A 12,710-nucleotide genomic window follows, 5' to 3' on the forward strand; every position below is an offset into this window, starting at 1 on the left:
CATTTATTTGCAGCTTCATCCAGCAAATTGCTTAAGGGATCCCATATGGTTTGATTAAAGCTGACAAGTGCCTCTTTCAGCTATCAACCATTACCCTACCTTCATGGAATTTTGTGTTTTTTTAACCTAAAATAAATTCTCTTTCACCAAATAGTAGGTAAATGGATTAATTTTGCTCTGTTAAAATTTATTTTTTCAGTATTAGTTTGGAATCCTGAAGGACATTGTTCACTTGAAAATTGTGGGGAAAGGCTGTAGTTTTTTTTTCCAGGTGTTTTGAATACATTATTTTTCTTTGTGTGCAATGAAATAATTTCTAAATTGCCCTAGAGTGGTTCATTTAAATTACTTTTCTATTTGCAGTGAACGTTTTTTTCTAAAACTCAACCGTAATGGCTTGCCAAAATGTCCAGAGAAGCCAGAAAGGCATTGTTCTCTCTTTGTGGTGAGTCTTGTCATATTTTAATTAATGTTATAATTTTAAAAATGAATAATGTATTATTGTGGTATTTTTTTTGCTGTTAATCCAGTTGCTGAAGTAGTGCACAAGCTACAGTGAACGTTCAGACAGTAATATCCAAGATGAGTTTATAAGAACAAAAAACTATGTATAATGGCAAAGACCTACAATCTCTTTGGCCCAGTATCCCCTCACTGAGCAAAGTATATTCATATATTTATTAAATATTTATACTCTTCCTTTCATTTTGGCTCAAGTTTGAGGTCTTCCACAAGTCTAAAAGGTAGGGTTGCCAATCCCCAGGTGGGGGCAGGGGATCCCCTGTTTTGGAGACCCTCCCACCGCTTCAGGGTCATCAGAAAGCAGGGGGAGGGGAGGGAAATGTCTGCTGGGAACTCTGTTATTCCCTATGGAGATTTATTCCCATAGAAAATCATGGAGAATTGATCCATGGGTATCTGGGGCTCTGGGGGGGCTGTTTTTTGGGGTAGAGGCACCAAATTTTCAGTATAGCATCTAGTGCCTCTCCCCAAAATACCCCCCAAGTTTCAAAAACATTGGACCAGGGGGTCCAATTCTATGAGCCCCAAAAGAAGGTGCCCCTATCCTTCATTATTTCCTATGGAAGGAAGGAATTGAAAAGGTGTGCCGTCCCTTTTAATGTGATGGCCAGAACTCCCTTTGGAGTTCAATTATGCTTGTCACACCCTTGATCTTGGCTCCGCCTCTAATGTCTCCTGGCTCCACCCCCAAAGTCTCCTGGCTCTGCCCCCAAAGTCCCCAGATATTTCTTGAATTGGACTTGGCAACCCTACTAAAAGGTCTTTCTTCAACTCAGGTGGCTCCTCTGTTGGTTGGACCCACCCAACTAGTTACAGGCATTTATAGTATACAGATATGATGACCACCTGGTCAACTTGAGCATATGTGGTGTTAGAATGTTGGACTATGATCTCTGTAACCTGGGTTCAAATCTCCAATTTTTCCATGAAGCTCATTGAGTGATCTTGGGTCAGTTGCTCTCTCTTAGCCTCACCTACTTCACAGGGTTGTTGTGAGGATAAATTGAGAAGTGAAGACCATGTATGCCACTTTTAGCTCCTTGAAGGAAGCATGCTGTGAAACTGTTTTAACTAGGTAAGACAGATGTGCCTCTAAAAAGTTGTTTAGTTCCAAAAATAAAGAGGCCTTCCATAACTTGATGCTTGACATGTTTATTCAAATGGCACTGGAACTTGCTTTCTAAGGAGTAGAATAGATTTAAATGAAGTTTTACATGGGAACAGGACTAATGGAATAGAAATTCACTTCATTTGAGTAAACAAGCACAGAATTGGATTTTAAGATTATCAGCTTTAATACACTTAACTCAGAATTAATGTGCAATATCTTATCAACTTCCTGCCATCTTCCTGCTTTCTGGGTTTTTTTTTGTATTTTAGAGAATTTCACCTGCTGTGATTATGCACATCTGATAGAATAGGATACAGTCAGAATCCTGTTTAGAACTTCACTGTCAATCTTCTGCCCTAAGCATAGGCAGTTCATGTTTTGCTCAAGCAAATGCTAAAGTTCTCCTTTAACTCTTTGTTTGTTAAAAATCAAGGACATAAAAATGTTAAGTATCACATTTTAATTGTAGACTGATCTTATTCTCTGCAGGATTTAGGAACCAGTGAACTCAGGAAGGACATCTATATCACTGTGCATATTATACGCATAGGTACGCAAACTGGTTTCTCAAGCCCTTTTGGTTAAAAAATGGTATGTAAACTAAGAATATTTTGATTAGCCCTGTGTGAGCACCACTTGGTCCCTGTGAAAGTAGTATTGTTACCGTCTGTTTCAAACTAGCTTTAGATCCAGTTGTGACAAATTGCTTGTCATGAGGTAAAATTGTTTCAGGTTGCAAGTGATAGATCTTCTTCGTGGTCCCTGTGCAGTCCCACACTTGGGGTTCGATGCCCTGCACGAATCCGACCTTGGTGATTTTCAAGGCAGTGTCAGTGTCTCTTTCCCTTGGTGGCCCTCCCCTCCGGCCCTGGCCGGAAGTGGTCACTGCACATGACCGGGTCCAGAGGAGAGGACTGCCTCCCACTCAGTTTCTTTTTTGCCGCCTACTACATAAACGAGCAAGGTGGAACTGTATCCAACAAGCTCTGCCGCAAGGCATGGGCACTATGGACATGGTGCATTGCGAACATCATCCACCTCTCAGCAGTACATGTTCCAGGCTCACAGAATGCCCACGCGAATGCCCTCAGCAGAATCACAATGAACAACTATGAATGGGAGCTCAATGACTCCTACATACAACCCATTTTTTCACAGTGGGGTCCACCCATTGTGGACACCTTTGCGAGCCCATAGAATATGAAATGCCCCCTCTTCTTCAGTTGGGGAGCCTGGATGAATGGCTTGCTTGGGGATGCATTTCTCCACACCAGGACAGGAACCCTGTTCTACATCTTCTTGCCTACGCCAATAATCACCCGCACCATCCAGAAAATCATGACGGACAACATGGATTGTATCCTAGTGACCCCTTGGTGGCCATGCCAACCACGGTTCCTGAGCCTACTCCACCTCTTCGACAACACTTACCAATGCCTGCCAGCGGCACGAGACATCCTGACACAGCAGAACAGTGCAGTACTACACCACAACTCAACACTCATCTGCTTAATGGCCTGAAGAATACGACCTCGGACTTCCCAGAAGCGGTCTGACACGTATTCTTAAACTCCAGAAAACCATCTACCTGGAAGTCGTACTCTACAAAATGAAAAAAATTTGCTGACTTCACGCGACAGCAGGGTTGTGACCCACGGTCCACCCCATTGCCCATGATTCTATCCTACCCCCTTGCATTGTCCAACTCTGGCCACAGTGTCTTGTCCATTAAAGTACACCTGTCCGCAGTTTCAGCGTTCCGATCCATGATAGACGCCTGGACAGTGTTCTTTCACCCAGTGTCCAGAGGCTTCTTGAAGGGCATGATGCATCTGAAGCCCCCTCTAAAACCATTCGTTCCCACCTGGAGCCTATCACTGGAACTCACTCAGCTCATGGGAAAACCATTTGAGCCTCTGGCCTCCTCATCACTTCAACTATTGTCATGGAAGACTGCCTTCCTAGTTGCAATAACCTCAGCAAAGAGGTCCAGTGAATTCTGTGCCTTCAGTTGTGATGCCCCATACAAGATCTCCCACAAAGACAAAGTGGTCCTAAGACCAGACCCCCGTCCCAAAGGTGGTATCGTCATTCCACCTCTCCCAACCAACAGTCTTACCTACCTTCTTCCAAGAACCGTCCGACCAACTATAAAGGACACTACACACCCTGGACATACTCTGTGCCCTAGCCTTCTACCTCGACAGGACCCGCCCCTTCAGGCGGGACCAGAGACTTTTCATTGCCTATGGCAAACTGTAAAAGGGTGAGCGCATCTCAAGCCAGCAGTTCGCAGAATGGGTGACTAGTTTGATAAAACTGTGCTACGAACTAGCAAAGCAGCCCTTACCTGATGCGCTACAAGTGCATTCCACAAGGGCAGTCACCACCTCTTTGGCGTTTCTGTGCAGAATCCCACTGGAAGACGTCTGCGCCACCACCACGTGGTCATCCCAATCCAGGTTCGTGAGGCACTGCTCCCTGGACATCTGCACATGGAAAGATGCGTCCTTCGGCTGTTCCGTCCTGCAGTCTATCATGCAATGATACCATGACTGGGACACCAGTTGAGCATGTAACATGCAAGGCTTTACACTAACATTTACTCTCTTTCAGCCTCTTTTGCTATGGCCAGCTCCTGCCATCCCGCATTACAGCTCGCTATTCACCCAAGTGTGGGACTGCACAGGGACCACGAAGAAGATAAACAGGTTGCTTACCTGTAACTGATGATCTTCGAGTGGTCACCTGTGCAGTCACACACAACCCACCCAGCCTTCCCCACTGCTAGCCCACTTGTCAAACTAATTCAGATGCACTGACTAGCGGTGGCTGGAAGAAACTGAGTGGGAGGCGGCCCTCTCCTCTGGACCCGGTCATGCGCAGTGATCACTTCCGGCCGGGACCGGAGGGGAGGGCCACCAAGGGAAAGAGACGCTGATGCTGCTTTGAAAATCACCGAGGTTGGATTTGTTTAGGGCATCAAATCCAAGTGTGTAACTGCACAGGTGAACACTTGAAGATCATCAGTTACAGGTAAGCAACCTGTTTATCACATGACTCATTGTTGCCCCACATAAAGCTACATCAAGCTGCTCTAATTAACTCTTCTCCCAGACCTATTAGACTTCTATAGGTAAGGATCTCCCCCTCCCCCCAAGCAAGAGAACACTCAAACATACAATCCCCACTTCAAGTCTGAGACGGTCTGGTCCAGAAATGAGTTTTACCACATTACAAGTTGTTTAGTTTGTGTTGCAGAACAGAAGAGAAAACAGTTGCTAATTGTACCTGGATCACCTTAAAATAATAGTCTCTCTCTCTCTCTGATTTTTCTACAAAGATATCACATACCACGTAAGTGACTAGTAGCAGATGTTGCAAGTTTGAACATTTTCCTGTGTGGAAAAAAATGTATCCATCTGTATTTTGCCATGCACATCTTTAGGAAATACCAGAGGTGAAATTCTAGCAGGAGCTCCTTTGCATATTAGGCCACACACCCCTGATGTAGCCAATCCTCCAAGAGCTTAACAAGGCTCTTTTTTGTAAGCTCTTGGAGGATTAGCTACATCAGCGGTGTGTGGCCTAATATGCAAAGGAGCTCCTGCTAGAATTTCACCTCTGGTATTTCCTAAAGATGTGCATGGCAAAATACATGCACCCACCCCGGGGAAATACTGTATGAAGAAGCACTTCTGTGATGGTCAAGAGACATTGGCAAGTTTCTGAGGAGACAGCAGACAAAAGCCAAACTTATTAAGAGACAAACTTTTTACTGGGAAGAGTCTTTGGATCCCTTAACCCCTCTGAGACAGTTATCTACTTTTTAGGCTTACTTTGGTATGCGAATGATTAGCTCCTAAAATGGCCTTTTAATTTGTTTTTATCCTTTTTCTACTAATGTCAATTTTTCTTGCATGATGAAAGCATTGATGTAGTAAAATATTCTAGCACAGTTTTGCAAACAGCTAATGGTTTTCTAGACAAATCTGATTTAATAAAAAACCAATGCTGTGCTAGTAGAGGAGCGAAGAGTGGTTAAGCTTATTTTGAGAAGCTGTCACATAGGCTGCCTTGAAGTAAATGAAATAATCCTTACCTGTCATATGTGCTGTTTCTCACGTTCTCCCTCTTTCTTTTTTATAATTATTTTGGCCTTTAAAGCTATAATAGCACCCTAGACATTGAGTTTGGGGCATCAATATGGAGGTGACTCCTAGCCTTGTTTTTCTTTTTAGTTGAATCAGATAAAATTGTGCGTGAAGAATTTGATACGTGCCAGTGAATAAACTGCAAGTCAATACAGAAACAACTTTTTTTGCTCTTGTTTGGTAATATGGCTGATAGAATAAATGCCTTTTCTTAAAAAGGGTTGCACTTTCCCTCAGGAGGAGATATACAGACTGAGAGGTCCTTTTCAGTTCACACCTATAGACTGAGGAGTAGATCTTTTCTGTAGCATTTAGTGCCTTGAACCAGCTTTGGTAGCCCTTCTTCAGGAATAGTGATTTGGCCACAGTTATATATATATATATATTCTTATTGCATCCAGGTTGGACTACTGCAGTGCACTTCATGTGGAGCTGCCTTTGAAGACTGCTTAGAAGCTTCTGCTGATTCAAAATGTAGGAGCTGGGTGCTAGCTGGCTCAAGTTACAGGGACCATCGTTCACTAATTATAAAAGCTCCAGTTTGGCTGCTGGTTGGCTTCCAAGTCCAATTTGAAGGCCTGGGTAAAGCATCTTGCTGTGTAGAACCAGGGTACCTGGGGAGTTCTTCATCACGTGTGAGCATGTCTGAACATTAATTTTTCATCACAGAGGCATTTATCTGCCCTCTTTTTCAGTCTAGGTGGGTAAGCACCAGAGACTGGGCTGGGGCTGCCAGGCTGACTGCTCCAGGCTCCTGCTGCCACTCGATGGAGCAGTGGGAACAAAAATGAATGGCACTGGCAGTGCTCTTGGGATTTTCAAAATATCTGGTAAATCACCTCCAAGAATATTTTTTACATTTTTTAAAAAATTAAACTTTTAAAAACAATATACAAGTGCAGTCAGATATTCACAAAATACTTAACCCTTTAAATCCTCCCTCTCCCCAGACAAAAACCTTATAATAACACATTATACCATTATCCTAGGATCAGATTCAGAGGCAGACCCAACAAGACAATATGACCAAAATAAAAAGCTGCATAATAATCTCCCTGCACAGAGAACACACACTGACAGAGTTCAAAAGAGCCCAGATTATAGAATGCACAGGATGAACTAACTTCCCAACCTCCCAGAATTGATGTCCTGATGTAATCTGCAGTGTAACAAGCTTCAGTGCCAATCATACAGACCTATCTGGTCTCCGCTGGGACAGGTACTTTTTATCAATGGGTTATGGTAGATAGGAGAAGATTCCACCCTCTTTTATTCCCCAAGGTAGTTTGTCATCCAGCTACCAACTGAAAAAAAGGGGGAGTAGGGTTCTGAAGGGAGAAGGGATAGGACGTTGTCATTACTTCCCTCTTAAAGTGCGTAATGCTGCCACCAGGAATTTAATTCCAAACACTGTTTAACATTCCCCACGGAATTGTGCCCAAGCTATGTGGCCCTGAGGATGAGACTCTTATATTTTAAAATCACAGAACTCCAGGTTAATATAAAACAAAACATCATTTATACAATAAGCGTATTGTTTTAAAGATGTTTATAGTTTAATTCTTCAGTGAATAATGTCTGACTGACGTGTCACTCTTTCACTTCACACACTCCCCACTCTCAAATCCTCCTTTCTCTTCCTAACTCAACTTTCTGACAGCTTCTGTCTCTCACACTCCTAGAATCTGACAATATTAGGTTTTGACTCTTTTCTATCTAGCCCCTAATATGTCCTCTATAGTATTCTACTTTTTTACCCTAGAATCTTAATGCCTTTCATAGCACTAGTATGGGATTCTAATCAGAAGACTGTTTCTCAGACTCTGTAGACTGCTGACTGTTAACTGCTGTCACTCTGCTGAGAGACAACTGCTGACCTCTCTCTCTCTCTCCCACACATACATACAAACACACTTCTTAGCTCTGCCCACACTCTCACAGTCACCAACCAATCACCTCACTCACTAACTCCCCCTTTCAACCTCTTTTCTCTACTGCAGCTTACCAACAATTAAGGGAATACATATATATAAATTCAAATCATTACAGAGGTGGAATAGGCAAGGAATCCAGTAAGACTTCAGAGTATTGTTTAGACAAAAAGGGTTTGGGTGGTGTTCCTATATAAATAATGAAGTGTTACTGCTAATCTGGTTATTGATTCCAGGTTTCAGCTTTTGCTTTGTAGCCAGATCACTTCCCAGCTCTGGTAACCTGTGTCATTTACTATACTAGAGAATGAAGGAGTCAAGAGTAACACTTAGAAATTTAATAAACTATTTATTAGCCTTTACTTGTGTGTTCTCATCAAGCCAAATAACCCCTAGGAGGGGGTAGTCCTGTTTGATATCGGCTGTTTTAGGGATTAAGTGATCTTGAATAAATGGAAAGAAAAATAAAAGACATCCACTCTGTCTTATACTTCTAAAGCCGAAGGTGGATGCTTTACTAGAAGAAGAGTGTGGCTGTGGGACTTGCTTTAGAGTAGTTAAATATAAAAAGTGAAAGGCCTGGATCAGAGTATGCAACCAGAAGTGATGTCATGACACCACACAATACCAGTTTACGCAGTTCCTCCCCAGTTCTCTCAGGGGTTGCCAGACAACCATAGACTCTGCCTTTCCTAAACTGGAAACTAGGGTTGCCAAGTCCAACTCAGGAAATATCTGGGGACTTTGGGGTTGGAGCCTTGAGACTTTGGGGTGGAGCCAGAAGCAAGGTTGTGACAAGTGTGATTGAACTCTGAATGAAGTTCTGGCTGTCACATTTAAAGGGACTGTTATTTTAAAAACTTTCCCTCCATTGGCAATAATGGAGAATGGGGGCACCTTCTTTTGGGGCTCATGGAATTGGTCCCCCTGGTCCAAACTTTTTTAAACTTATTTTTTGGGGATTGAGTAGAGGCACCAGATGCTATGCTGAAAATTTGGTGCCTCTACCTCAAAAAACAGCCCCCCTGAGGCTCAGATACCCACAGGTCAATTTTCCATTATACCCTATGGGGCCAGTATCTATAGGATATAATGGAGTGCCTAGCAGACATTTCCTTCCTCTCCGCACTTTCTGAAAACCCTGAAGTGGGGGGAAGGCCTCCAAACTGGGGATTCCCTGTCCCCAACTGGGGATTTGCAACCCTATATGGTAACTGAATCTGGAATTCATTCTGAACAAAAGCTTCCCAGCACACAGGAATGCAGCTCTGGCTGGCTTGGCATCAAAGGGTGTGGCCTAATATGCAAATGAGTTCCTGCTGGGCTTTTTCTACAAAAAAAGCCCTGGCAGAACAGTGAATCACATTTCAGATTGACTTTCAAGTCCTAGAAGGTAGGTTGGTAGGTTGTTTTTAAGGCACATCAGCCTATTGTTTGCTATGCTTTACCTATTCCCCCTTGCCAGTATGATATGGTGTCAGATATGGAATGGGGAGAGCCAATGTGGCTTCTTGGTGACCTTGAGCTAGTCATTACTTTTTAACCTAAGGTTGCTGTTGTAATAAAATAGGAAAGGTATAGCCAGCTATCCTTTGGAGGAATGGCACATAGAATAGTGGAGTTAGTGGAGGACTGGTACTCCCAGTTCTCCACTGCCATTGATGACATCGCTCCCTGGTGCCCTCTTCGTTGTTGTACCAAAGCAGCCCCTTGGTGTACCATGGAGCTACTAAGGATGAAACGGCAACTTAGATGGTTAGAGCGAGTGTGACAATGTGCTCGTGATGAAGAGTCAAGAACCTCTTATAGAATGTTTATGAAAGTCTATGAAGGGGCTATGAAGTCCGCTAAGAAAGAGTTCTATGTGGCCTCCATAGAGACTGTGAAGTCGCGCCCAGCCCAATTATTTAGAGTAATTCAGTCATTAACAGTTTTGCCATCGGGCAATCAGAATGGTAGGGAATTGGATATTAGTTTTGAGGCCTTTGCGACATATTTCGCAGATAAAATCTTGACTCTCTACCAGGACCTGCCTGCCACGATTGATACAGTATGCAAACTGGAAGCTCTGTGGCCATCTTCTGGTCCTATATTGGACTGCTTCAGCGGGCTCTTGCTGGTGGATGTGGACAGGATCCTGGCTGCAGTGAAGACTACCACTTGCCTCCTGGATCCCTGTCCATCCTGGCTGGTGAAAGCCTGCCAGGATGGTATCAGGGACTCTCTGGGTGATATTGTCAACTTGTCCCTTTCAACAGGGACTTTCCCAGAGAAATTGAAAGAGGCAGTGGTTTGTCCACTTGTGAAAAAAACATCATTAGACCCTGGGGTCTTGGCCAACTTCTGCCCAGTTTCGAATTTACCATTTCTGGGTAAGGTAGTTGAGAAAGTGGTGGTGGAGCAGTTACAGGTTTTCCTGGATGAGACATCTGTCTTTAACCCATTTCACTCCATCTTTCGCCCGGGCCATGGGACGGAGACTGTCCTAGTCACTCTCAGAGATGACCTAAGATGCTACCTGGATCAAGACGGGTCAATGCTGCTGATACTTCTCGATTTGTCAGCAGCATTTGACACGATCGATTATGACCCACTGCCTCGTTGTCACCGGAGTTCAGGGGGTGGCCTTACAATGGATTTCCTCCTTTATCCGGGGATGGGAACAAAGGGTGGTGCTTGCGGCATCCACTTATATGTGAAGTGCCGCAGGGAGCCGTTTTCTGGACCTGCTACTGTACATGTAAATGCATATCCAGGAGCATTAGGTAAAAAAAAAAGCAGCCAATTTTGAGCATTGCTGGTGGTAGCAGGGGGAGCTTCCTAGACCCCAAAACTTGGAAGGTCCATGAAGTCTTATAATCTGCCATTGCCTTGTTAGATGAATTCAACTGTATCTCTCCCACCCACCCACCCCATTACAGGGTGACAGCTGACAGTGGAGATGTTTATGGACTGTAATATTTTGTTGCGACAAGTTGTGTGGTGATGATGATGATTAGGCAAAACTGGGGTGGAGGGGAGTCTACTGAACCATGAAGGCCAATGTTAAGGCTTACTTTAAATTCTTCACAAAACTGGGATCGTTATGAACCTGTCTTATGAGATGATTGTAAGTAGTCACTTGCTGTGAGGGGGGGGGGGGGGGGGTTGAATCTAGCCTGTGACTGCAGATTGAAATTTCAGAAATGTTACCTAAGAATTTTAAACCAAAGCCTTAGTATTCCATTCATTGCATTTACAGCATAAATGGCATCTGTTCAACCACCTAAGGTTTCTGATCTCGTAGCACCTAGAATAGATGCTATGTGCATTTTATTCCACCATGCTGAGACCTGCAGACAATTTTTAAGAACAAGGCAGCATAGCATATTTTAACACAAAGATGAGATGAGCAGAAGGAACAAGAAAGTTAGTTGATTGTGGGGAATAATGTGCCTTTTGTCACCACATAAATTAAACATAGCTCATGTGGCTTTAGTAAAGAGAAAAAGCGTAAGCTGCTGAGAATTCGTCAAAATAGTGGCAATACAAACTGAAGTGCAATTTGTGGCAGCTTATGGTTGAAAACCAACAGTTATCTCCATATGCTCAAACAAAGAGATGTATAAAATTGTATGCTTTGGGGTTGAAATTCCTATTAGCTTCTCTGAATGCCTTTTTTGGAGGACAGTGAATCAGGGCTATGCTGGGATTCCTAATCTTGTTGAACCTGTGAGCTGTTTTGGAGGTTTGACAGGTAGAGGGTGCCATAACAAAATGACTGCTGTGGGGCATTCGCGAAACATTGGGAGGTTCCCAGAATGTCCCAACTGAGCATTCTCAGCAGCAGCATGCTATAGGTGGCAAGTGTTAACAAGTCATAAGGCTGAAGCAAAAAGGTGGCAAATTATGAGTATACCGAGCCTTATCTCTAAGGTAAGGTAATAAGTGGAATCTCAGGTGGATGTGGTTAGTTTTTGAATGTCCATTATAACACCATATCATGACCTCAAATTGTGTTGTTTGCTGCCTCATATGGAGTTCCTATGGAAGCACTGAGATTTCTGTCATGACAATCCATAGCATACAGGCTGGCAACAATATCTTGCCCTCAGAAAAGTTAGCAGGGTGTTTGGTCAAATAAGGAGAGAAAGCCTGGCATAGTTTTGAAAGCATAAATGCTTTGCATCAAAACCTCTAAAGAGTTGGTTCATGTTACAGAGATTCAAGATTGGGGGGTGGGTAGATACTATGAAAATGATGACTGTTTTATTAATTTATCTTAAGAGACGTGGAATAGACTTAGTAGTAAATTTGCTCCCTGGTTCTCACTTGGTAAGAGAGCTAATTGGGAGATATGGTTGATGCAAACAGAAAATATATGTTAGGAAACCGTGGGAATGGATCATTATTATGACATTATTAAAAACTGGAGTGTAACAAGTGGTGACTCACAATGCCCGGAGGGATTCCTTCCCCCTTTTAACTTTAATCCCCTCATCAGTGCTAGCTGAGAGAGGGAAGGGATGCTCCTCCATGCTTATCATGGCTCTTGCTCTCTTACTGCTGCTGGGCCACCATGCTCCCCCCTCTGACACCTCCCCCAACATGAATGCCAGTGAACTTAGAACAGCTCCACACCTCTGTGTTGGGATATGGCAAGATCTGCAGAAGAATAAATGCTTTTGAATTGTGGCGCTGGAGAAGACTCTTGAAAGTTCCTTGGACTGCAAGAAGATCAAATCAGTCCTATGGGAAATCAACCCTGACTGTTCCCTGGAAGGTCAGATGCAGAAGCTCAAGCTCAAATACTTTGACCACCAAATGAGAAGGGAGCACTCAATGGAGAAGACCCTGATGCTGGGAAAGACAGAAGGCAAAAGAAGAAGGGGGCGGCAAAAGATGAGATGGCTGGGCAGAGTTACTGATGTAACTAACATGAATTTGAGAGGACTTTGGAGGATGGTGGAAGACAGGAGGGCCTGGTGTGACTTGATCCATGGGGTCACAAAG

At 43.6% G+C, this 12,710-nt stretch overlaps 1 protein-coding gene across 8 annotated transcripts in view; it reads left to right on the plus strand.

Annotated features, from left to right (window-relative positions):
* The window catches only part of DOCK4 (dedicator of cytokinesis 4), a 434,871-nt gene that overhangs the window by 211,972 nt on the left and 210,189 nt on the right, over positions 1-12,710 (plus strand). For all 8 annotated transcript variants that reach the window (XM_060244887.1, XM_060244888.1, XM_060244891.1 and 5 more), the window contains exons 9-10: positions 364-445; positions 2,123-2,183. In XM_060244887.1, coding sequence (XP_060100870.1) covers positions 364-445; positions 2,123-2,183 — 143 coding nt within the window. The remainder of the gene's footprint in view (positions 1-363; positions 446-2,122; positions 2,184-12,710) is intronic.

The sequence above is a fragment of the Heteronotia binoei genome, chromosome 8, assembly GCF_032191835.1.
Source record: "Heteronotia binoei isolate CCM8104 ecotype False Entrance Well chromosome 8, APGP_CSIRO_Hbin_v1, whole genome shotgun sequence".
Lineage (NCBI taxonomy): Eukaryota > Metazoa > Chordata > Lepidosauria > Squamata > Gekkonidae > Heteronotia > Heteronotia binoei.